Source organism: Amphiprion ocellaris, chromosome 22 (genome assembly GCF_022539595.1).
Source record: "Amphiprion ocellaris isolate individual 3 ecotype Okinawa chromosome 22, ASM2253959v1, whole genome shotgun sequence".
In the NCBI taxonomy this organism is placed as follows: Eukaryota; Metazoa; Chordata; class Actinopteri; family Pomacentridae; genus Amphiprion; species Amphiprion ocellaris.
This window is the reverse complement of record NC_072787.1, coordinates 22,138,139-22,164,051: the sequence shown is the minus strand read 5'-3', so window position 1 is coordinate 22,164,051 and position 25,913 is coordinate 22,138,139. Positions and strand designations below refer to the sequence as shown.

General features: G+C 39.6%; 1 protein-coding gene across 2 annotated transcripts in view; it reads left to right on the top strand.

Annotated features, from left to right (window-relative positions):
- The window catches only part of gpr158a (G protein-coupled receptor 158a), a 91,219-nt gene extending 68,439 nt beyond the window's left edge, over nt 1-22,780 (top strand). Inside the window, exons 6-12 of one of the 2 annotated variants that reach the window (XM_055007208.1) lie at nt 5,480-5,589; nt 7,500-7,738; nt 9,246-9,384; nt 13,672-13,777; nt 14,827-14,973; nt 15,076-15,159; nt 15,577-22,780. In XM_055007208.1, the coding sequence (XP_054863183.1) occupies nt 5,480-5,589; nt 7,500-7,738; nt 9,246-9,384; nt 13,672-13,777; nt 14,827-14,973; nt 15,076-15,159; nt 15,577-17,445 (2,694 nt within the window). In that variant the 3' untranslated portion in view covers nt 17,446-22,780. The remainder of the gene's footprint in view (nt 1-5,479; nt 5,590-7,499; nt 7,739-9,245; nt 9,385-13,671; nt 13,778-14,826; nt 14,974-15,075; nt 15,160-15,576) is intronic. The other variant, XM_055007209.1, reaches the window with a different exon arrangement.
- The last annotated feature ends 3,133 nt before the right edge of the window (nt 22,781-25,913 follow it).

Below are 25,913 nucleotides of genomic sequence, written 5' to 3'. Positions count from 1 at the left end.
CTTGTACACCCCATGCTGTATGAGCTGGCCTACCTCTTATTTCTAACCCCGTTGTCTGGTCGTCTCTCACTACGCCTATACAAACAAAAAGTGAAAGACACTAGTACATTTATTTAAATAGTTTAATGTTTCTTTACAAATAAACACCTTAAAGACAATAACACTTTTACTAGGAATTAAACACAATTTACTATGAAAACTTTTTATATACAATTACACATTACAATCTAATACAAGTTCTTCAAGAGTTTAAACATTTAATATTGAAATTAATATTTTAACTCATCACATCCAATAATACTTTTCACTCAACAATTACACATTAAAAAGACACAAATACGGTGGCCGAGAGGTGCAAACCAAATTTACATAATGCAAAACACTTTTACAACCTCCAAGACAAATTTACAAGCGATAAAACACTTTTACAAGTCCGAAAACACTTTTACAAATCCAAATTTAACCGGAAAGGGAATGTCCCAACTCCGGGGTATAACCGGAAGTGACAACAAGAGCGGCTTGTAACTGTAGATGAAACGTTGTTCAAGTTGGCCTAATGACCAAATTTTCAATTTTCCAGGGGGCGCTATGGAGCCATTTTCCCACACACATGGGCAACTCCCATAAAATATCAAATTTTTCGCCAGTCCTGATGAGCATGCCAAGTTTGACGCGTTTTGGGGTATGATAAGGCCGCCAAAAATGGCAATTTCCCGGCAGACGTAGAAAGTATAATAATAATAATTATAATAATAAAAAACCCTAGCATTCCAATAGGGTCTTCGCACCATTCGGTGCTCGGACCCTAAGAAAACAGAGAAAGTCATGCATTCTTACTTTAAACCCACTGGTTAAGGTGTGTTTCCAGTGATTTATGATTTGAGTTTAAAATGTAGTATTTAGAGATTTTTCCATCCCGATGAGAAAAATTTAGGATGAAACACCCCATGTACATTTAAGATTAACAGCTCAGCTCCTGTGTCTCTGCTCTTTATTTTGTAAAAAATAAAAATAACAAAAGAAATCCATGCATTCTTATTTAAATATTTATCTCAACCCTAAAAGTTAAGGTGAGCCTCAGTTTCCACTGATGGTTTAAAATGTAGTTTTGGAGGTTTTTCTGTCCTGACAAGAGTAAAATTTGTGATGAAACGCCCCATATGTGTTTACCATAAACAACTGGGCTCCTGCGTGTCTCTGTTTTTTATTTTGTAGAAAACAAACAAAAAAGAAAGTCATGCATTCTTATTTCAATATTTACCTTAAACTCACCGTTTAAGGTGAGATTCAGTTTCCAGTGATGGTCTAAAATGTAATTTTAGAGGCTTTCGCTCCCAACAGGAGTAAAATTTGGAATATGCATGTAAGATGAACAGCTCAGCACTCCTCTGTCCCTCGTTTCCTTTGCACCACATTCCCTTTGCAAAGCTGAGTCGCTTTGTTTGTGTCACAAGTTGCTGAGTTTCGTTCGGCCGGTGTCTTGCGAGCGGTTGATGAGGATGTGGGCCACGGTGCCTCCCGTGGGGTCCTCGGTGTCCCTTAACTGACTCAAACCTAGTGAGCAAAAATATCCACATGCCTGCATCTTCGCCGCTGCCTGAGGGAACGTATTAATGCCTCGGCTAATCCGATTAACATTAACAATCCCACAGGGGAAATCGCTGCACATCTGCAACGGACAGATAATTATGTTGCCTCAGATGTTTGTTTCTGTCTCTTTTTGTGTGTATCTGTGTTTGTTCTGGCTTCTTTTTACATCTCTGGAAGACCATCAGGGTTTTTTTGGCACCTCGGATGGGCACCGTTTCAGTGTGTTTCTAGTTCTTTGTAGCGAACATGGGTGGACGCCCTCTTCCATGTCTCAGAGGCGAGCTTTCTATGATGTTAGCAGGCTCAGATAGATATTTTTTTTTCACGAGTTATGCCAAGGATGGTTATAAAATGTCGCTGTCACATTTTGTTTTATGACTAATGCAGCTAGAATTTTATCTTTGGGTGAATTCCTTGAGAAAAACACCCTACAAAACCATCATTACCACCTTAATATTCCCAGTAAAGCGGCATTAGTAGTAGTCTGAGTTGCACCACTCAAAATAATTACAGTAAATGTTGCTTTAAAAAAGACGGAAAATGAGCAAAACCCATGCAAATGAACAGAAACCTCCATCTTTTTGCTTTCTTAGAATTTCATCCGTTGAGGGTTGTATCAGTGATATATGCGGGTACATGTCGGTGTTTTTCATGCCTAATTGCTGCATTATGTAATGATTGCACATTAAGGGCTTGTTTACTCGTATGCTTGCAAGGATATCAAAGCACTGCCTGAACTCTGGCAACGTGTTTAAGACAGTTATGAAGGTAGCTCACTCTGTGCCTATTAACAGAAGATTTCTTTGGCAGATTTTCTGAGCCGAGGCGCTGCGAGTTGGAGTTCAGGCTTTGAACTGTAAAATGACAGTTTATGCTTGACTTGCTGCGCCGTGCTGAGGAACTGCAGGTTTAAGTTCTTAAGTTTGGGAAGTAATTCCTGGATGAGTTTGACTCTGTTTAACTGGAATGACCGAATCACCATTAGTATTGGGAATTTTTTAGTGGTCTAAATCTACTGTATTGATATTTTTCAATAAATAATGAGTCTTTTCCAAGACTAGGAATATTATAATAGCAGGTTTTCTTTGTAGACAAAAGAATTTGTGATAATATCAATTGAAATGTGGGGGAAAACAATAATACTATCAGTCAAATTCATCCTAACTTAGTTTTTTGTGTGGTTTGTCTCATTTTGTCTACAGAAATACATTCAAAGTACAACAGTACAAGCTAGAGAGAGCCTTAAACTGTACTGTATGCTGGAATGCCAACAAAATACCTCACAATAATATTATAACGTGTGTTATTAGCATTATATCAATACTTAATTTCTTCAAAACATCATCCAGATGTGGGCAACACCTAAGGAAATGAGGAGTATGCTAATCATACTCATTGCATATATCATTGTGGAGATGAATACAACAGTATATCATGATATGGACTTCAATAATATCTTCCAACCCAGTGGGACCAGAGATGAAAACCTGAGTTATGTGTCAGGTTTTCATTCTTGCAACAGCTGTGTTGTAGCCCTGTCTTCATATCGACATATTAAAGCATATTTAACCTGGAAGCTTATTTGTAGTATTTAGTTTTTCCAACAGAACCAGATATTTCAAGGCAAATGTACCAGATTTCAAAAGATCTTAAAATGTTTTTTTCAAATAGCATTTTATATTTTTGTATCAAAGCAATCCCGGTTTAACCCCGTGAACCCTGAAAATTGGCCATTTTCACTCCACCAAGGAACATGGTGGAGTTATGTGACAATCAGCGTACGTTTGTCCGTCTGTTATTCCGTCTGTGTGCAACATCACTCAAAAATGGACGAACGGATTTGGATACAGTTTTCAGGGAAGGTCAAAAATGACACAAGGACCACCTCATTAGATTTCGGGAATGATGCGGCTTATAGTCTGGATGCACGGATTTGTTAAAGATTTCTGTATCATTGCCAGATAGCGGCACGGTCTCTATAACTATGACAACAAGTGAACACTACATCAGCTGCCTGCTGATGATCACATGATTGCAGTCCTACTACAAATCGATCGCTGCGGACTTATCGGGACTTATCTGTTGGAAATGATACAAGGAACAACTGATTAAATTGTGGGGGTGTTTCTGAGTCCCATCAATTACCGCCGCCTGCTACATATTTAGGTCACGTGATTCGGTATCTGTACATAATGTACACATGTATGTATCAGCGCAAGGTCATTTTGTTTGTGGGTTTATCTATATTAAATGGTCACATTCTATGTTGCTGTGATTTCTGATCATCAATAACTTATAAACAGATGCTGCATTTATAAAAAATAAAACTAAAAATGCTGCATTTCTGACAATGCCATATGGGGCAATGAACAGCCATGGTAGAGTACTGCTAATGGGACATTTTTACTCACTGTGGGCAAATTTTTCCCTGCATTATAAACTCCTGCACCTCTATGGAAACAACACAACAATCGCTAAAAGTAAAGAGAGCTCAAAAATGTTTTTTGTGCCGTATACAGAAATTTTTAAACTTTGATTTTTTTTATTTTACAAAAATAGAAAAAGCCTCGACTCAACATGTGCAACAAGCATCCACAGGTGTTTTCAATACTGGAACAAAACCTTGGCTTTGCAAACTATATATATTTTACTAGTTCTAGTTTTAATGTGTCATACTCGTATCCTATCTGCTAAGTGCAAACACAGCCTGCAGTTAAGCCGAGTAGTGCCTGAATTTCTGCCATGCTACTGTTGGTCACAGCCAAGTTTTAAATGATGTTGCAGTTGCCCTGGGGGCACAGATTTTTTAGGTTTTTTTTTTTTGTTTGTTTTGTTTTTTTTTTTACAGAATCTGGTTAGAGTGAACAATTTGCATTTTTCTGGCAGATTTATTGTAGAATGAAGTTGTTTTAAGTTTAGATTTAACTAATTTACCCAATGGAAAAACACATCCGTCACACATGATTAGTTGAAGAACCGCTGAAAAGTTGGAAATCCAACTATTCTTTCTTTTCTTTCAGTTTCAGCCTCTGATAAACGATGGGATTTTGTCGATGTTTATTAAAGGCAACTTTCAAACCTGCCCGTGGGTTTTAGGGTTCAGACAGTTAAAGTCTAGTTATTAGTTTTTCTGGTGCATTGAAACATATGATAAAACCTTCAGCAGTTTGTGTAACAGTCATAGAGACGTAGAAAGCTTCGTAACTGCTCATCTGTAGCACTTTAGAACCGAAATTTAGTCCTGGTCTTGGACAACAAAGCCTGACCTCATCCTTTCAAGCAAATCACATGGTCTTCATCAGCAGATCGAGCTGCCGTTTCCAAGGTTAGATAAAGATTTTCTGTCTGGAGAGGTCCAAAAAAACTACTACAATTCTAACAGCTGCTGATCTTGCATATCAACACATCCATTACAGTTAAACAAACTCCATCAGCTAAGAAAGAATCTGTGAAAAAGTCAAAATTCTGTTCCCAAGGTGAAGAATATGCATTGATGGTTAATTTTTCTGTGTTTCAAATTTCCTGTGACAGGTAAAAGGTAGTCAAAGGAAGGGGAAAACATGTATATGATCAAGTTTATGAGCAGGTAACTGATGACAGGATAGCTGAATGACTAAACAGCATGAACCCACTCATGAACATGCAAGGCGCTAAAAGAGAACGGCTGGACCAAACCGGCGTTTAAATAAGATTACTCCACTGTTTATAGAGCTGTCCACTGAGAGCGCAATGAGGCAGCAACTTCCCACGACTGAATTTAATTTCCCAGAGATGGCGGGTCCATTATCATTTAGATGGAAAACACTCACAGTTGGGTGGTTTTTCTTACTTTTCCTTCCTTTGTTTCCAATTTTACAACCTTTTCTTGCTTCCGTCTGTCCTCTTGCAGGTTGGGATTCTGTACTTCCAGCCGAGCGTTTTCCGCTGCATCCTGCTGCGTTGGGTTCGACTGCTGGGTTTTGCCACCGTCTACGGGACGCTGACTCTTAAGTTGTACAGGTATTGCACATTAGCCCGACATCATTATCCCCCCCAGGAAAGGCCCTATCGGATTACACTGACCTCTTTAAGTGTAATTACGCCGCGTCTTACATCTTAATTCCTTGTAAAAGTAAGAGCCTTACGAAGTGTCGAGGCAGCATGTTTCGCGGCTGCTTCATCACCGGGCCGCACTGCTACATGCTTAGGAGTGGATTCACTTCCTCATTAAAGGAGGAGAGAGATGCCAAGTTACAGTAATTAAGAAAACAGAGGATACTTTGGCCCCGAATGATCTCTCTGTATAACAAAGTGCTGAATGATGGCTGGCAAACGGAGAGACGAATGGAGGAAGGACTGCCGGAGGATGCAGCGAGGAGGGGGGTTGATCCGGCAGTGGATATCTGTTAATGAGACAGGGGTGGTCTGCTGTATTTAAAGGGACGCTCTTGAAATCTATGGGCCCTTTTTTGTCAGGTGAATCTGTCAAATCGGCCTAATGAAGATACTGATGAAGAGGATGTGGCTAATACGAGCGGGAGCCGAGTAAACCCTCGGAGATGCAAGTTAACATATTGCACAGATCAATTTTTGATGGGGGGCTCATTAGTGGGGAGCGCAGTGGACACTTCATCAATGCGCGTGAAGGGCAGAACCTAAGAATAGCGACGGCTGGTCATGTGTTGGAGCAGAGTTTAGTTCCTGTTTAGCTGCTGTAAATACATAGTGCTGTTTGGAGCGATAAAGAAATGACATACCCTCATTAAAATGGCTGTAGGTTCTCTTATTATATGCATGAATGAGGTCACACCAGGAAGAAAACGCCCTGAAGTTCCTTATGCAAGTGTCAGAAAATACAAGTCAGGTCACGTTTGCTTAGTAAGTGAAAAAAACTGCCAATAGAACAAGTGAAAAATGGCTTGGTAAGATTTCTTGAAATAGGTTATGATATTTAGAATCTTGAGATCTTAAAATTAACTGGGAAAATGTATTTTAAGCTCTATTTTACCAGGATTGTCAAGCTTAGGTGTCTTAAAATAAGCCACATATGCTTAAAAAAAAGCAGTTTTTCACTCAAAAATAGATTTTTGCTTTCATGTTACTTCCTAATTTGAGATGTATTAACCCTCCTGTTGTCTTCATTTATGGGCACCAAAAAATATTGTTTCATTGTCTGAAAAAAATCCAAAAAATCAGCAAAAAATTTCCCCAGATTTCTGAAAATTTGCAAAACCTTCAGGATGAAAATTCCAATAATTCCTTAAAAGTTTCTTTAAAAGTTTTTATTTAAAAAAAAAAAAAAAAAAATCCCCCAAATTTGGCAAGAAAATTCTTGTAAACGTTTCCAAAAAATGGATAAAAATCTTCCAAAAACATCCTAAAAATATCTAAAGTCATTACAGATATATTGGTAAAACTTCTAATATTTTCTTAAGAACATACAGAAAAAAATCAACCAAAATCTAGCAAAATTCCCTGGATTTTGGTTGATTTTTCTGTGAATGTTCTTAAGAAGCATTTTTTTTTACATTTCTTTTTTTCCACCAAAAAATGTTCAGAGATTTCCCAAAAATGTTGAAAATGTGGACATCAGAAGTTTCACTGTGAAAATAGTTTTTTTCCCCACATTTTCAAACTTTAAAACGGGTTAATTTGACCCGCAGGACGACACGAGTGTTAAACTTATTTTGAACTTTCTTGTAAAATTCAACTCAAAACAAGATAATTTCAAGATTGTTTGACTTAACAATATTTAATATTTAAAATACATTGTCTTAAATCAAGTCCCTCCATCTTGCTGAAATGCCACTTGTTAAGTGAATTTATCTTAAATCAAGTGCAATGAGACATTTTGACTAAAAACAAGACAAATAGATTTTGAGATTTTGCAGTGTAGCTTCAGGACAACTGTGTGGTTTTTCCGTCCGCAGGGTGCTGAAGGTGTTCCTGTCCCGTACGGCCCAGAGGATCCCCTACATGACCAGCTGGCGAGTGTTGCGGCTGCTGGGCATCATCCTGCTCATCGTGTGCTGGTTCCTGGTGGCTTGGACATCCGCCGTCTGTCAGAACCCGGACCGCAAGTCGGCTCTAATCGACGTGGGCTACACCCCCGACGCTCTGCAGTTCAGCATGTGCCTGCTGGATCGCTGGGACTACATGATGGCCGTCGGTAAGCCCCGACGCCGAGCCTCTGCCTCCACAGGGCGCCGCAAATAGATTTAACCGCAGTTTGTGCCCACTGTTGTGAGAAATTGTGGGTAATTTCGGGGATTCGTTGCATAAAATCAGGAGGTAATTTGTCGGGCATGATGTCATTGGGGGATGAAAGAGAATAAGACATGAGGGAGGAGTGAGTGATGAGATGAAGCTGGATGAGTTTGTCTCCGTTTGACAGTGTTTCCCGAAAGAAGACATTAATCCTCTCCACTGGTGCAACACTTTTCACTGTTTTCCTGTGTTGTTTGTGGAGCAGAGGGCAACCGGCAGCAGATGAAGACAGATGAGGAATCAAAAGATTCTCAGAGGGGAGCAGCGTCTCACATTGAGCAAATCTGCATGCTGGTTTCTGTCTGCTGACTCAGGCTTCGTGTAAGAGAACTCTGGTCCTTTTGGACTTCTGGGAAAACAGACGGACCCCCAGCAGAACCCACATGCTGTGAGACTGTATACTGAGGATGAATTTTCATTCCGCTTATTAGGAAGTAAAAATAGGTCGGCAATAAGCATGCAGGGGTCTGACGTCACCTGAATACGGGTCATAATTTACACGGAGAGGCAATAAATCTGTCAGATTTAGAAATCCACAGCTGCATTCGCTCGCAGTCAGAGGTCTAATTGTGATACATTCTGCTTTGCTTTGTTTATTTTCTCCTTCCAATAAAGAAAAGGCGGGCCCCTGACAAATAAAGATTAATTGTTGAGCGTGCACGCCAAAACTCCACTTTCAGCAGCACAATCATATGCTCATTTAATCCACAAGGGAGTACGTTACGTTTCATTATTTTGGTATCATATTCTTGCTGACCCACCACAACTGTTTGGTTTTGCATCTAGTTGAAAAAAATCACACCAATACTGCAACAATATTTAGTTCAATAATGGTTAATAAATAGTTTAAGAATACTAACAAGCTATCGAAAAAAGGATTCTCCCTTCTACCTTCCTGTTCTTTACTTTTCAAGACGTAGACACAGAAAACAAGTTTATAAAAAATATTCCCACAGCACTGCCAAACAAATGGTTTCTCCTAGCAAAAGTACAAGAACCTAGTTATAGAATCAGCCTAATAGAGGTCAAGATAGGTCAGTGAGTCTGCACTTGTTCCTGATGTGTTTTTGTGGCTGAAGCAGGCGACACCAGGTGTGTTTACTGCTGTGAAGCTGGATACCTAGGAAACATTACGCGGGGCTTCCACCGAGGTGCACGGGGATTCATCTATTGTTCTGAGAATACAACCACAGCTGTTACAGATGAGTTTGTTGAGCAGGGCATTTTCCCATATAACCGTGTTGCACAACCATTTGCGGCGGCTCCATGAGTGCAGTGAACTGTGAAGTGGCCGGTTGGTGGGTGCACGTGTTGTTGTTGTTTTTGCCCTGTAAAGCCTTTGTGTTGCATAAAAATGACATCTTCGCCCGTGTGTTCATTGTGTTTCTGCTTCTTTCTCGCCCCCACAGCTGAGTTCCTCTTCCTGCTGTGGGCAGTGTACCTGTGCTACGCCGTGAGGACGGTGCCGTCGGCCTTCCACGAGCCTCGCTACATGGCCATCGCTGTTCACAACGAGCTCGTTCTGTCGGCTATATTCTACGTCATCAGGTAACACCTCCTGCTCCCCGTCAGCCAGCTTCCTTAGCAGGTATAAATAACTTTAAATGTTTAACCCTCTCTACCCCCAAGCAGATTCTGGACATTTTCATCTCCTGTTCCATTTTGACTCACCATGGGATCATTTTTCACTGCATTATAAAATCCTGCACCTCGATGGAAACAGCTAGAAGTAGACAGAACTCAAAAAGGTCTTCTCTGCAGTATGATAAACATATAATACCATGAAAAAAGTTCAATTTGATTATTTACAAAAAACTCAAATCACCATGTAGAACATTTCCTCAGTGCCCTCTGATGTTAACACTACTGGGAAAAACAACAACTGTGACTCTACATACAGCTTACGATTTTAATTTGACTGCATCCTCGTCTAATCTAATCTCTGTAAACACTGTCTGCAGTTCAACTGAATAGTCCTGGAACTTTTGGCTTGTTACTGTTGGTTGTAACTTCTAGTTTCACATTCATGTCAGACAATGCAGAATTTCTTATTTTAACTGAATCTGGTGCAAATAATTTATTTTTGGTATTTTTTGGTATTTTTTTAATCAGACATGTCAAACAAGTGATAATGATTTGATTAATTTTCCCAATGACACTGCATATAAAATGGCATTTGTTCAATGACCATCAAAAAAGCTGAAAATCAGATTCATTTTCCTGTTTTTACAGTTTCTGGCTAGTATAGTTTTGGCCCCTTTTTGAAAATAAATTGGATTTCAAATCGACTGGTGAGTTTTAGGGGTTGCTTCCTCTGCAGGAAACACATTTTTATCATCTGGCTTTAGTGCAGTGCTTTCTATATTTCTGCTAGTAAAACCTAGCAGTTTAATTTGCTTGTTTTTCAGACTCCTTGCTAATCTTTGCTTTCTTTTTGTCAAGCACTGCATGTCTTCAAGGCTTTGCAGCAAGGAAAAGCACTGCAGTTAAAATGGTGACAACAGATGACACTGCATCTCATACAGACATTTCTTTGCATTTGAACGCTACCCAGGCTGCAGACTGTTCTCACAGAAAAACAACTTCACGTATGGCAGGAAAAGGTTTGCGTACAGTTAAAGTTTGGGGTAACAAACTTACACAGTGGAGGTTGCATCGGCAGTGCGGCACCGTTTGTGTCATGTTTCCACTGTTGTGCATTTTAAATTTGACAGAAACACTTAGCACTGCACTTCCTTGGGTTCTTAGCAATGCATTCACCAAATGTGAAGCAGATCGGACGAATGGTTGTCAAGAAAAGCCAAGAAAAGTGTCTCACAGACACTCTCATACAGAGACTGATTCTTCTATTGTTAGACGAAAAGGTCAGAAGCCCAAAAGTTTGTGGCTCACTGCTCTCGTTACTTAACAGCATGCAGATAATTTTGGTTTCATTTGCCTGAGCTTTGAGATACTGTATTATCAGTGAGATTTCTGAAGGTTAATGAACTTTTGTTTGTGGTGCTAACTTTTAAAAGTTACAATAAAATGGCTCCAAGATAAATGTCTCCAAAGTTTAGTCCAAATCTGACACACAACATGTGTTGTTGGTGTTTTTTCCATTGTTCTAGAACACAGTATTAAGTCAAATGTCCTTCACTGTTATAGAGGCTCTCGGTCTTCATTAGGTGGGAAGCTGATCACCCTCTTTGTTCTGTACAATGACTCTGTAAGGGTTGAAAACACAGACTGCCTTTAAATTGCTTATGTAAAACACAAGTATGCAGCTCCTAACGTCTCAACATTCATCCCCTTTCTGAAAAATGACCAAAAGCTTGGATGCATTTTGTATTTTGGACTCCTACAGTAGAAACAGCAAGCAGCACTTATGCATTCTACAGCTATGTGGGTCAGAAATTACCATTTTGCTGTGGAAGCACTCTTACTACAAAGTAAAGAAACATTTTCTCAAACATATTGTAGCATTAGCATAAGTTGGAAAGTTATATGAGAAAATTGAGTGATTTTTAAGGTCAGTGAGCTGACTGAACATTGGTCAACACACTCTTTAGCGGTCTAAATTCAACTTTTCAAGAGAAAAATGTTAGGAATGTAATAATATTTGGCACTTATGAATTGATAATATGGAAAATCAGTCCTTACCAGCATCAACTAATTACTAATGTCATGTAAACCTGCACTGTTTGTGTCGTTGGTCTTTGTTTTGTAACTCAAAACTCTATTAATATGTTTTTTATTATAATTTTGACTTGAATGTTCACCAAAACACGAACAGCAATGTGTTTTTACTCAGGATAATCCACAAACAATTCATAATCTTTCTATGCCGTGCACCCCATAAATTAAATTCCATTGACCTCCATTGTAAATCGGAAATCTCAGAGACAGATGTTTCAAGACCTCTGCAGAAATAAAAACAAATCTGCATAGCTAGATGTCTGACCTGAGCCTTTAAGCTTTGACAGTCGCAGGGAATGCTATCTGAATGGTGCAACTCTATCCATTTGGAGCTTTAAGGAGGAAAGACAAACATAATTTCTAACAAATACATCATATTCAGCCTGCATATGTTGTCAGCCGCATTCCCAAATGGTCCCACATTTTCCAGCTGCATATTTACTATCATTTTATGTCATTTTATATCCTCCACTAGATTGTCTCATTTCCATCACATGTAGGCTAAAGCGTGAAGCTCAACCCCTCGGTTCGTCTGGGAGGCGTTTTTTTATTGTAGTGAAAATCGTCCCTCTCCCTCCAGTCCACATGTCAAATAGCTGCAGCATACATTTTATAAATGAGACATTTCAGCTGACACCGCCACAGCCATTCCTAGCTGGAGTCCCCCTAATTGAGAGCTCAGCTCCATCTCATTATTTCCTAATGAACCATGTCAGAATGATTTATGTATTTTTTTTCCAAGACAGCATAAATAGCTGAAATTATTGGCAGCCATATTTTAGTTATAAATTAACATCCATTACCGATAAATTTTGTATCATCTGTAGTTTCTTGGAAGGAACGTGACTTTTTAACAGTTTTGATGGATTTTTTTGAACATCTGGCTCCTTGTGATTGCTCTGCCAGCTCTCTAAATGGGCCTCTTAAGGCTTGTTGTGAGGCTTTTCTCTGCAGAAGACGGCCAGACGAGACCCCTAATAAATTGGACAGTTGCCTGGTGCGGCGAGTTGATTCTGACTGGCTGCCACCTGGGGCCACAGCGTACATTGGGGCTTGTTAGAGGCATCCAGCGTCTATTTGTGTTACTTCCAGAACCTGCTATTTGATCCCACAGTGACCAGTTAAAGCTCAGACTTCGGCGTCGGCCAGAGATAGTCATCAGGCATCAGTCGGGTCCAGGTGTGAATGGGATGGTGAGAGAAAAAGAAGGGAATGAAATAGCTGGGAGTCTTCTGGTCGTGAATGATGGGGAGTGTTTCAGTGCGACGCTGCAGGCTGAGAGGAGACAGCATGCCAGGGTTATTAAATCCTCATCTGCACAGAAACTCCTCACAAAACATGAAGGAGGAAAGACTTCAAAGCTTTGGGACATTTCATATGCTGGACCTTTGCCTTCATTCATGCCTCTGAGCTATTACCACAGTAACTGTTCGTTAATTAGCCATTTGCCAACTTCAACAACGTAATGAGCCTGCTAGATGGCATTTGCTTGCATAGAGGCTCTCCGTTGGTTGAATTAGCATCTGACAGGACATGCCTTCATATCCTTAGTGCGCACGAGGTCTCACTGTGCTGAAAGCCTGTTAGTTCATTTTAAATAAAAGGTTGGTGCTACTCCTGGCACCACTATTGTTTCTGCCAGTAATTATCACATTTTCCACCAACTGCTGCGCCACAGCCAGCCGAGCGTATTACTGTCTGATGTATAAATAGACCGAATCTCGCGACCAGATCAAGGTCACTCGCCTTTTATTGTGACTCCAGTTGAAAGAATGAGGAAAATATTGCGTCCTTGCTGGCAAAAGGATCACCCAAGTGGAACATTATATGAGGCAGTGGAATTGATGACTAGACAGACAGTGTATAAATCTACTTTGGCGGCCTTTACCTGTCTCTCCAGGCTCCGTCAGTATCTAAAGCTTTCTTTGCAGACAGAACAGTGTGTATCACAACATAGTTTAGTCCTGCCTCACTGTAGTTACTGAATGTGCATTTTGAATTTCATAATTATTTCTTTCTTATTACAGTGTTTCTCAGTGTATATGTTGAGGCTGAGCAGCTTCACCAGCTAAACATCTACTTGTGTCTTTGTTCTCTGTGGATTCAGTTTCCTCTTTTCTCTATCTACTGTTTGTTTCTTTACTTTCATCCTCTCAGGTTCACTCTCGCCCCTGAGCTTCATCCAGACTGGATGCTGCTGCTGTTCTTCACCCACACTCACCTGACTGTAACAGTTACATTGGGTCTACTACTTATTCCCAAGGTGAACAGCACAATTTTTGCACTAAATGTTGATTTAGCTTCTTTTTCTTTTGCTATCGATGACTGTCCTGCAACTAAAGAATGCAAAACAGCGTTGTTGTACACTGATAAAAGAGCATTGTTGGATCAACTTCAAGTAATTGCTTCAATTGGTAATATGCAATTAAATTAAATCTATCCAGATGACATTTACAAATAAAATTAATGCCACCAGTTTATGGTAGATTTACCTAAATCATTTGATTTCTGTCAAATGAATAACAATTTTAAAAGACAGTCAACTTGAAGTTTCTCATTTTGACATCTTATGTATTTGTGTTGCCCAAATCATCAGTCATTTCCTTCTTTTTGTTTAAAAGGTCAGAAGCACAGTGCTTAGTGAGTAGCAAATCAAAAGTTTGCACTTTTAGAGAAATTAAAATGCTAGTTTAAAACAAACAAAGTGCAATTTCAGTTGTTTGTAATCCACAAAAATAAATTTGCCATCGTGAAAACATAAAGATAAAAGGAGATATGTTCAAAACAATACTTTAACTACAGCTCAAATATATTTCTAGAATTGTATGTGTTAATTTTCATACAAATCTTTAATGTAATTTTGGTATTAAATTTTATATATGCTCCCTATATACATACATACATACATACATACATACATACATACATACATACATACATACATACATACATACATACATACATACATACATACATACATATATACATACATGCATATATATATATATATGCACCAAATGAACTGAACATACTCCCTAACAAATACACAGTTTATCTCCTTTTGTATCATCCTAATACTTTAGAAAAGCATATTTCCTCTTTTGAACAACAAAAAAAGTCCAAGCCACTTTCTATAGTTGTGACTTTTTTTAAATGTTCTTAACAAGGAACCAAATCGGGTCAAGCTGCACAGTCAGACCACTGGGAAATACTACAGTGTATCATCAGATTTAAATAAGCTCCATTTTTGTTGCTGATGAATTGAATTACCTGAAAGAACCACTTTTGACCAATTTTATGCCCCTCCACCAGTTCCTGTTTGCTGGCACCCATATGAGAGATGATATTGCCTCTGAGGCGTACGAGGATGAGCTGGACATGGGTCGTTCTGGGTCTTACCTCAACAGCAGCATAACATCGGCATGGAGCGAGCACAGCCTGGACCCTGAGGACATTCGGGTGAGCCGTCTTTCCACGTACCATTCCTGTTCCATTGTTTAACCTGGTGATACATTTGAATCCTCCAAAAATACTGAGCCATGGCAGTTTTATTTATTGCAGACACCAGACGAAATGGGCCATCTCAGTTCTATTAATGGCTGTGGCGTAAGATCTTGCGACAGTCTTTGGGAAAAACGTACCAACGTGAGCCGAGATTTCTGTTTGTCTGTTAGAGCTGAAGAAGTCTCTCTACCAAAAGATTTGGGTACCTCAAGCCTATTGTGTAGAGGAAGTGGTATTATGGTGGCGCATTTATTGTCTCGGATGGGGATGCAGATGGAAATCCAACTAATTCAGGCCCTGAGCTTAGAGGCTGTTTCAGACCTAACAATGTCCAAGACTGTCCTGTCTTTGCTTTTTTTTTCCAGCACGCATGTGAAATACCGTAGTGCATCTCTTAACAACTGTTTGTAGTCACGTGCCATGAAGTTGTACTGCATGTTATCTGTGCAGTAGAATGTCTGCTTTTTTGTAGTAGTGTTTTGAGCACAAATCCTTTTCTTTTCAAGCTACTGTTATTAACAAGAGACTCACCACTTCTGTGTTTCCATTCCTATGTAGGAAGAGCTAAAGAAACTGTACTCCCAGTTGGAGATTTACAAGAGGAAGAAGATGCTGGCAAACAACCCTCATCTGCAGAAAAAGCGTAGCTCTAAGAAGGGACTGGGTCGTTCCCTGATGAGGCGCATCACCGAGATTCCCGAATCCGTGCATCGCCAGTGCAGCCGGGAAGACAAGGAGGCAGGGGAGCATGGCAGCAATCGTAACAGCATCTGCATGTTGAAGAAGAACCCTTTAGATCAGACTCACGCCACCAAACCAGCTAAGGAGGAGACACTGAAGAACAAGGTTTTCTCCCTGAAGAAGTCCCACAGTAGCTATGACCATGTCCGAGACCAGAGTGAAGACTCCAACAGCTCAATGACAGACAAGATGGAGGTGACCCCAGCTGAAGGATCTCTTCTGGATACACTAATGGGCAAGAAGCTGGTCAAGAAGAAGTCCAGTGAGAATATAAATGCCGCCAGTGAATCAACAGAATCAGTTCCTTTGGTCTGCAAGTCAGCCAGCGCCCATAACCTCACTGCAGACAAGAAACCAATTCATCCCAGAGCCTCCATGCTGCAGAAGTCCCTCAGTGTCATCGCCAGTGCCAAAGAGAAGACTTTGGGCTTGACTGGAAAGACCCAGAGCACGGAGGACAGCAATAAGAAGAGTCAGCCAAAGAGCAAAGACACAAGGCCAAATGTGGAACCAGAGAACGAGACTCAACCCAAGATGATTATCAGTCAGTCGGTTGAGTACAAACAAAGCACCGCAAAAGGCAGGATCATTAAACAGCCAGTAAGTGGCAGCCAGCCCACAATCTGCTCCGATCCAATCAAGGGAAAGGACCTGTATGACCTCTCAGAAGTGTGCCCCTGGGAAGTGGAAGATCTCCCAACTCCGTCTGAAAACAAGGTGCAAAAGCATGTGTCTATAGCACCAAAGGAAACCACGACAGTTCACGGAGGGAGCACCAAAGGAGGCAAATCCCAGCAGCAGAAGCAGAAGGCTGCAGATCAATCTCCATCAGGTGGCAGGCACTCCAAAGAGATTCAGAGGACAACAGCTGTTCGAGCAGAGGTATGTCCATGGGAGAAGGGAGGTGACAGTCAAGCCAGTCAAGTGGAAGGGTCAAAGCAACCATTATCCAGTCATTCGAAGGCCCAACAGCCTCATCCTGCAGTAGAAAGCTCCAAAACACATCAAGCAGATGTTTGTCCATGGGAATTTGAAGAGCCACAAAAGACAACAGAGTTAGCTCGCTCAGCCGATATGACAAAGCAGAAAAAGGGCACCTCTCCAGTGGAAGCAAGAGGGAGAAGCGCCCTTTCAGATCCACCCAAAGCGGGAGCATCACTTCAGCTACCAACATCAAAAGCTGACGTCTGTCCCTGGGACTTCGACAGCACTGCAGTATCCCCAACTTCTGAGAGGACGCCGAGTCCCTCGCAAGCATCCAAAACCAAGGAATCCCCTTCAAAAAAGAAAGGCACCCCTGCCACAAGAACAGTTGAGAAGGAGAAATCAAAAGACACTGACGATGAGAAAAGTAGAACAAAAGCTAAGGACAAGAGTAAATCTTCAGAGAAACACGTGAGCCAACAAAAAATGGCTGAGGTTTGCCCGTGGGATGTGGAGAGTCATCAGGAGGTGCCGCTGGTAGAAAAAAGAAAAAGCGCTAACGTTGGAGCAGCCAAAGCAAAGCCGGCTGAAGTGTGTCCGTGGGATTATGAGGATACGTCAGATAAAAAAGGTACAGACAAAAGTGCTCCTGTAGTGAAACAGAGCAACCCAAATTCTAAAGGTGGGGCTGCAAGTGCTGCAAAAAAGGCAGATGTTTGTCCCTGGGACTTTGAGGATAGCACATCAAGCAAGAAGGCATGACACCCAACCTTAATGGACCACTGAAATTATAGTTATTGATGTATACTTTTTTTCACTTTGAAATCATTAAATATTACCTTTTACTATTAGTACGGTGACTTGGAAGCAAAGTTGATCAAGTTCCACAAGTTGCCTTCCTTTCTGAGGTTTTGTTCCTGTTTTACCTATTTTGGAAATAAGTAAAATGTACAAAAAACCTAAACAAAGTCATGATGAGCATTCCAGATTATTACAGGAAAATCCTGAAGATAAATCGTTTTCTACTTATGCAACTTTTAATTCAGCCTTTTCACTCCATTAGCAATGCTGAACATCTGCGTTCATCACGTCAACAGTTCTTACTTTTTGTTTTGCTTCGTCAGTTCTTGGACCAGGATACGACATGAGAGTCGAGATGTAGAGAAAAATAATGTTTGTGAAGACGAAGGATGACATTAAGGTTGAAGTACAAAACAGTAAAAGTGAAAGCCAAAGAATAAGAGAACATTTGCAAAGAAGGATGTTAGTCTTGAAGCTGTAAAGTTAATTTATTAGTTTGTGTCTTTGGCACCGAGGGATGAAAATCAGTCTATAGCACTTTAGCCAACTCCATAAATTTACAAGCGAGGACAGAAAAAATGGACAAGAAGAACTCTGTCTTCTGACTTTGTCCTTCTTGTACATTCTGTCCTCTTCGTTTCAACCTCATGGCTTGATATCACACCGGATATCACGCACTGACCAAACTCAGACCAGTTCTTTGTTTAGATCTATTTAATTGTAGTTCTCTGCAGATTCAAATGCTTCCAAGTCTGCAGAGATGTACTGTATGTGCCTAACTAACTAGCATTGTCTTGTATCAGTCTGAAGGGAAACAAGTGGCTTCTTCTTCAGCATTTTGTGACGGTGAAATTATATAAACAGCATGCACAGCCAGGTATCGAGAGTACCCTGCCGGTTTGTCAACTAAAGCAGGTAATGTGTTGACAGATATATAATGTTGTTTTTAGTTTTTGAATACCAGAGACACTCATGTTTCCTGCTTTCATGTGTCCAAAAGCTTAAGGGATGGTGAAGATTATACGAGAGCAGCATCATCATGAATGTGTGTCAGAATGGCTCGTGTTGTTAACATATATATTTTAAAAAAGTAGGGATGGAAAATTACAGAGGGAAATAATTTGCACCAGCTTTGTTTATGAATCCAGCATGTGTGTGTACATGTGTGTCTGTGGACACAATATCATCAATTTAATAGGAAAAATGTGACGCAGTAACCTGAAAATTTACACATGATCAAGTCCTGCCTTCCTGTTTACATCCTACTGCCTCAATAAATGCAAAAAACAGTCAAGCAAGTAAGCAACTCTATTTAACAATAACCAATGAAAGAATTCTGGTTAATTAAAACCTGGGTTTTATTTTATAGTTTTGGATGTCAGGATTTATCACACAGGTTTTAACCTCCAGGTTAGCTCAAGTTTTTTGGAAGCGAATAGTAGAATCATTACCCAATCTGTCTTTTCTAAGCATCCATCACAGTTCAAAAGCTTCTTCCCGTATCTGTGCAATTATCTATTATTGTAGCTGATCTTGATCTTTAGTCTGAGCTGTAATTTACTTTCATTTAATTTATTCGGCCTGACAGAATGCTTGTTGGGAAGAGAGCTTATATTTTTCCATTTTCTGCTGGGGAAACGTTGATAGATGCAACGTTTTCCCCAAGAAATTAGCTAATTTAAGCGTTGTTGTGTCTTAACCTTGACGTATAACAACTTGGGCAACTTTGCCAGCCATTTTTATACCCATCACTCTGGCATTTTTCATGGATGTGGCTATTTTGCTGGCTCTTGGAAGATCTCTTTGTTAATCTTAATTTATATTTCTGCAGTGAATCTATGCCATCATCTGATGGGCACTGCCCCAAAAATGTAACCACATGTTGCAGAGACGCAGAGCCTATCAATTGTGATTGATCTGCTTGGTAGTAATATGCTGTGTTTACAAGGCATATTGATTTGCAATTGTTAACCCTCCTGTTGTCTTCATTTACGGGCACCAAAAAGTATTGTTTCCTTGTCTGAAAAAAATCAAAAATTCAGCAAAAAAATTACCCAAATTTCAGAAAATTTGCAAAACCTTCAGGAAGAAAATTCCATTAATTCCTGAAAAGATTCCCTTAAAAGTTTTATTTAAAAAAAAAAAAAAACAATCCCCCAAATTTGGCAAGAAAATTCTAAGAAATATTTTCAAAAAATGAGTAAAAATCTTCCAAAAAAAAAATCCTAAAAATATTTAAAGTGTTTATATATATACCAGTAAAACTGCTAATATTTTCTTTAAGAACATTCACAAAAAAATCTACCAAAATCCAGTGAAATTTGCTGGATTTTGGTAGATTTTTTAAATGAATGTTCCTAAGAAACATTTTTTTTCCACCAAAAAGTTTTCAAAAATTTCCCAAAAATCTTGAAAATGTGGACATCAGAAGTTTCACTGTAAAAATCTATTTTTTTTTCCACATTTTCAAACTTTAAAACGGGTCAATTTGACCCACAGGACGACAGGAGGGTTAAATGAAACAATATGTAATTTGTAGTAGGCTGTAAATGAATGCATAATGTTCTACTAAACTCAGTTGGTTCCAACATCAAGTAACTTTTCTTCAGCATTTATCGGCTCCACCTCCAGTCTGCTCCATTGTTTTGTTCACAGTAGCATAGAAACCCGACTTCTAACTAGCGTTTATGTGGTGTAATTGTTCAGCCATGCAGACACACCAGAACACAAGTAAAAATGCTGACAGGCCACTGCTTGTTTAGGATATAACACAGGCATTGCATATTTTTAACACAGGGGTATAAAGCGAGATTTAAGGTGCTTCCACAGCTGGTATGCTACACTATACTCAAGTATGTCAGAACCCAGAAATATGCTTAGGTGAGGTGCACATCAGGTATTAAAGCTTTCCCCTCAGAGACCTGCACATACATGCAGATCCCCCATACTTATATCAGATTTCTTGCATGAAAAATTAGGTTTGAAAACAGGAAAACGTATCGGGTGTCCTCCTAAGCAGCATTAATGTGAAGTGTTGCTCCATTGTAAAGTTAGCTGTTAGCTCCTCATTCCTAATGTGAATTGCTTTCTTTACAACCTTATTTCTAGGTTATAGCACTTCCATTGGTGACTACAGTGTAATCATAACTGATAGAAATAGTGGCCATAATGGCCAAAATTAAACCCAGGCTTATAATTAACCAGATTTATCATTTAACATATTCAAATAATATAATTTAACATGATATAACCGATGGTGTTCTGAATTATCAAAGGTTAAACACTGTGTTGCTGCCATCAGTTTTTCTTTGTGTCTCTGCATTTAAAGTTCTTCTCCGTTTAATGCAAAGTAGGCTGAAGCCCAGCTGATTAATCAAACAAATAATTTCAGAATCAGGCTGAGCATTGTGGTTACAAATTCATAATCTGACTAAATTTATTGAGGATATTCCAGTGTTTCTGTCTAAATATTCAACATGCATTATCCATCCTGGCATTTAAAAGAAAAAAATCTCCCTCGTATATTTAAGAGTAACTGTTGAAAAACTGACAATATTTGAAGTCATGTGAGGAAAACTATGTATCAGTATAGCATCTGCAGTGCTTTATGGTATCTTGTGAAAATTCCTGAATGTCGTCACTGATTGTAACTATCTGTATTCGCTGTCGACGTCCTCATGACAAAAATATCCGAGCTCTGTGGGGGTCTTTACTGATTGTGATTAAAAACCAGTGCTTGTCAGTGAGATCTTGATTAAACACAACTGCTAGATTTCTGTTGGCGCAGCTCCACTGAAAACAATCCAGCGGCAAATATTTGTGTCCGATTTTGTCCACATCTCTAGAAACATCTCATATTTGCCTTTGTCTGCTGAGAAATTGCCTCCGCTGCCGACCTGTCCTCTGGAATCTTTCAGACGTGGGGTGTTTGCCTTTACGGCGTGAGATTAGTCATCACCTCTGCTTTATGAGCTCCTCCAGGAATGGTGTCTGAGAACAGCTGTCACCGTGCACAGATTGATTGTAATGCTTTGATGGATCTATATGATATTTATGAACCAGATGTTAGGCGTCATCCATCATCTGCATTGTGGTAGCAAACGCAGGATCCTATTAAACGGAGGAATCCTGACCCCTCCTAACGACAGCAGCGACATTTCAAAACCCCCTTTTTCTTTTTTCTTTTTTTTTTTTTAAAAACTGACTTTAAAGTCACTGCCGTATCTGATTTTACTGCCCTGGGTGATAGATAACATGCTGCCTCTTTATGGTCCCTGTAGGAAAGATCTTTTAAACGACGAGCTGTGTCTGGTTTCATGCTAATTATTTTGGAGCGCGTATGATTTTGATAAAAATTCAATCCATTTGTTCAAATAAGAACCAAAACGAGCAATATTTTATGGCATCTTTGAGCAAAGAAGGTATTTTTGTGGTGTCAAAACACATTTTTATTGATTTATATTTATTTTAAACTAGAAATTTAAGATAAAATTAAGCAGAAAAATGCGATCAGTGCATTACCCCAGCGTTAAACTAAGGAGTGTGTTACATTCTTGCATAACAGTGGATCTACTCTTAATTTGCTTAAATTCAGACTGCGTGCTTGCCGTAGGACTCCTCAGTTCAGTTCAGTCCATAGCTGTCTGTGTATTAAATTGTGCAACACATAACCAGTGTCTGTTACTGTCTGTTTCTCTGGAGATTATCATTGTAATTTAACCTTCATCATCAGTGAATCGGTGGAAGTTCCAACCTCAGCCGTTTACTTGGGTGTGCAAAATCGAGACCATTGTTCTTGTACCATCTTGACATAGACGATACCGTGTCCTGTAGCTTTTCTTGTCCACCAGTTCGGGTCTTTGCCATGGTGCGTTCCGTTGGCTAGCTGCTTTCATTTCAAACCTGACTTCTATTCTCTCTCTTGTGACCAAACCAAGTCACACGATGGCAAATACAAACTACTACTATTGCTACTACTACTATTCAATGCTGTAACGTCGTAAATCTTGCTCTTGTGGCTTCTGCATGAATTCAAGAAATTAGTAGGACCGATGTTTCACTGCCCTTGATAGAACAAAAAAGAAAAAAAATTGATCTTTTATGGACTGTTACAAGTTGTATAGTGAGTGATACTGTCCCTAACCCACTGTATTATGTGCTTGTTATAACTATTGCTCTATGACAAGCTTATAGCATCAATATATGGGAATATTTGGTAGATTTATATTGTGTTATATTGTGATAGCATGTACATAAAAGATACCTCCTCTGCAATAAATATTTATATGAAAATGAACTGTCTTCACTGGTTTTCAATGCTGCAGTTAAAAATACATCCTGCTGAAAAAGATCCCGCAGCACTTTTCTGCTCTGCTTCTACTACAATGGTTCTAATCCCACGGGAAGCCGACACAAGACACTCCCATGATGCATTTGTGCTTAGTAATCGTCCCTGTCTCAGGTTTTGTTTGCTTGTTGTTCATGTAGACATGCACTTGGAGGAACTGTGGCCTTTTAACAGCCTCGTGCATCATAACCACTTTAGAATATGTGCGTCTTGGCGACTGTCCTGAAATGCTTTTATGGCTTGTTGTGGTCTTTTGGAGTAAGATCAATGGACTGTCCGCAGGAAGCAGCAGATAGAAGATAGTATCAAGGGCTGACTCCGAGACCCCTGCAGAAAAACTGAGCGCTGTTATTTTCCAATTCCAAAATAATTATTGGCTGAGGTGAAATTATTTATCCCCTGGGCCAAAGGGAGAATCATTACCTGCTCTATTAATACTTTTCCAGCCCCATAAATTTTGCACAGAAAGCATTCCATGAAAAATATAGTGTCTACAGTGTCACAATCACTTATATCTCTCTGAATATATAGGCAGATATGGAGCCAAATAACACTGCAAAAGCAAACATGTTAGCATTGATTCCTGTTTGCAGAGCACTTTCAAGGCCTTTCTAATAAATAGAAGATCAATACAGGCTGCTGCAGGGAACTAAAATAGAAAAACAGTGTAGAAAACAGTTTGCTATGATAAATAACCTGTGACGAGGTGATGCAGCAACTATTGATGCTCCATTTTATATTCATTATTGTGATTCAATTTGCGTCATCCAGCTGCAGGCAAAGTTGGCAGCTGGCAGGTGAACATGGAGCAGCATCGAGCCGCTACGCAAGTTAGTGAAAGTTAATGTTGCTGCTGTGTGCGATCATAGGCTGTACATAAAAGATGGACATAAACTCTGGATCTGTAAAAGTGAAGCCAGTGCAGAAGTGCATTTATTCTGACAGCCAACAGGGGGCGACTCGAGTGATTGCTAAAAGAAGTCCTACACTATAGAATTTTATGGGGAAATGACTGCTTCTTCCTTGATCTTTGACCTCAGTAAGCATTTTGCTAATTAATTTATGGTCTTAATCACTCTTTTCAGGTGTCTTTCATTTCAGCGTGATGTTCATTTAGTAAATTATGGTTACATTTAGGGTAAAACAGACAATAAAGAAGGTTATGTTTATATTGTGATTGACCTGGATTGTCCTTTCAGATCCACTGTTTATTTGTTATGTTCGATTTCCAAAGACCTCATTGGTAACCACCAAGACTTCACAATGGAAGTCCACAAACCAGTGTGTGACATCAAGGTCAAGTGGAACAGACAAATGTTTGCTAATGATTGTTTGAGATCATAATCATGTTGATGTTTTGGTCACAGCGTAGACTGTTTAGTAAGGACGGATGTGGTGACTAAGCCTTGAGTCGGGCATTTTGGCCATCATCATCACCAACACAGCAAATAATAAGTTTTCAGTTTTGTTTTTAGTAAGAAACATTTTTAGGAAAACGTTGCCGAAAAACATTGACTGACAGGTCACAACTTGCCAGTCACACGGTAGCTTTATCATGGATTTTCCTCCAAATGGCACCATAATCTACAAAATAAACATCATACTCTATTAAAGGAGACCTGAAACTAACAACTGAGACCATCAACTCAAAAGAAAAATGATTATTGAGGTAATAAATCAAGTGAAAATGGGATAATATTCTCATAGACGTCTATATAATCAGACTTCTAGATATATAATCAGGCTATTAGAAAGAATGCAGGTTAGGGGCAGACCTGAAGGTCATATCCGTCTCTGTCATACAGTACATGGTTTACAGCTTCTTCTGCTGCCCCAAAGTCAACTAACACTGCTTTTAAAACTCAATTGCAGCTTAAAAACCATTGAATTATTAATACAATTCAAACTGTGAGACTTTCAGGGTTGCCATATTTGCAGTTTATATACAGTGCAATTATATCACAGCATTTTTGTTCGCGATACAAGCATACTACTGACAAATGAGGGATAAATATCAGGTTTACTTTTATTAAATAGTAAACATACAATGTAAAGTTCCATTTTCCCTCCTACAAATTCTGATTTTGTGGTTTGAACTCCTACAAATCAAACATTTCTTTGGACTGAACAAAGTTTTGGACAATAGTTGCTTGTTAATGCCATGAGATCAGTCTGTAGTAACTCCCTCAACCTTGATTCGTACAGATGAATGAATAACAATGCAGTTCTAGAGAGACTCATCTAGCTTTCTGCATCTCCCATGGTGCACGTGAGAATCACAGCTGGACTCTGGTGTGGCTCTTTGTTGTCTTCGCGGGGCCGAGAGACACACGGTCCGCGGTGGCAGGAACTTCTTTTTAAACCTCAGACGGTGATGGGTGCATGAATCACATCGTTTTGTGGCAGGGCCATGTGGGCAGAGATGGACGGCGGCTGTGAGGAGGAGGGACGGGAGATGAGAGGAGGCTGATCGCTTGGCACAAGGCAGAACGCTCCGCCGCTGACTCATCTGTCTTTCGGATGCGGGGGAGACATGGGAGGCAGGGAGGGAGGGAAGGGGGAAGCATGTTGAGGACGCCTCGTGTGTCGCGGTGGACTCGTGACTCACAAAGCAAGAGGGGGCTGCATGCGTGGGGCGACACGAGTGGGAGATGTGGATGGACACGCAAACGTGGAAACACACAAATCACTGTAAAAAAAATCCAGCAGCAGGGCGCCAAAAACTACTCCAAAGTAGCAGAAAAGAGGCATTTTTTCATAATTAGAGAACAGCTTCTAGCCTTAATTTTATCCAATGTGCATTTTTGGGTTTTTTAGTGTTTAACCCTCCTGTTGTCCTCATTTACGGGCACCAAAAAATATTGTTTCCTTGTCTGAAAAAAATACAAAAATTCAGCAAAAAAATTCCCCACATTTCTGAAAATTTGCAAAAACCTTCAGGAAGAAAATTCCAATGATTCCTTAAAAGTATTATTTTAAAAAAAAAAAAATCCCCCAAATTTGGCAAGAAAATTCTTGTAAATGTTTTCAAAAAATGGATAAAAATCTTCCAAAAAATCCTAAAACTATCTAAAGTGATTAC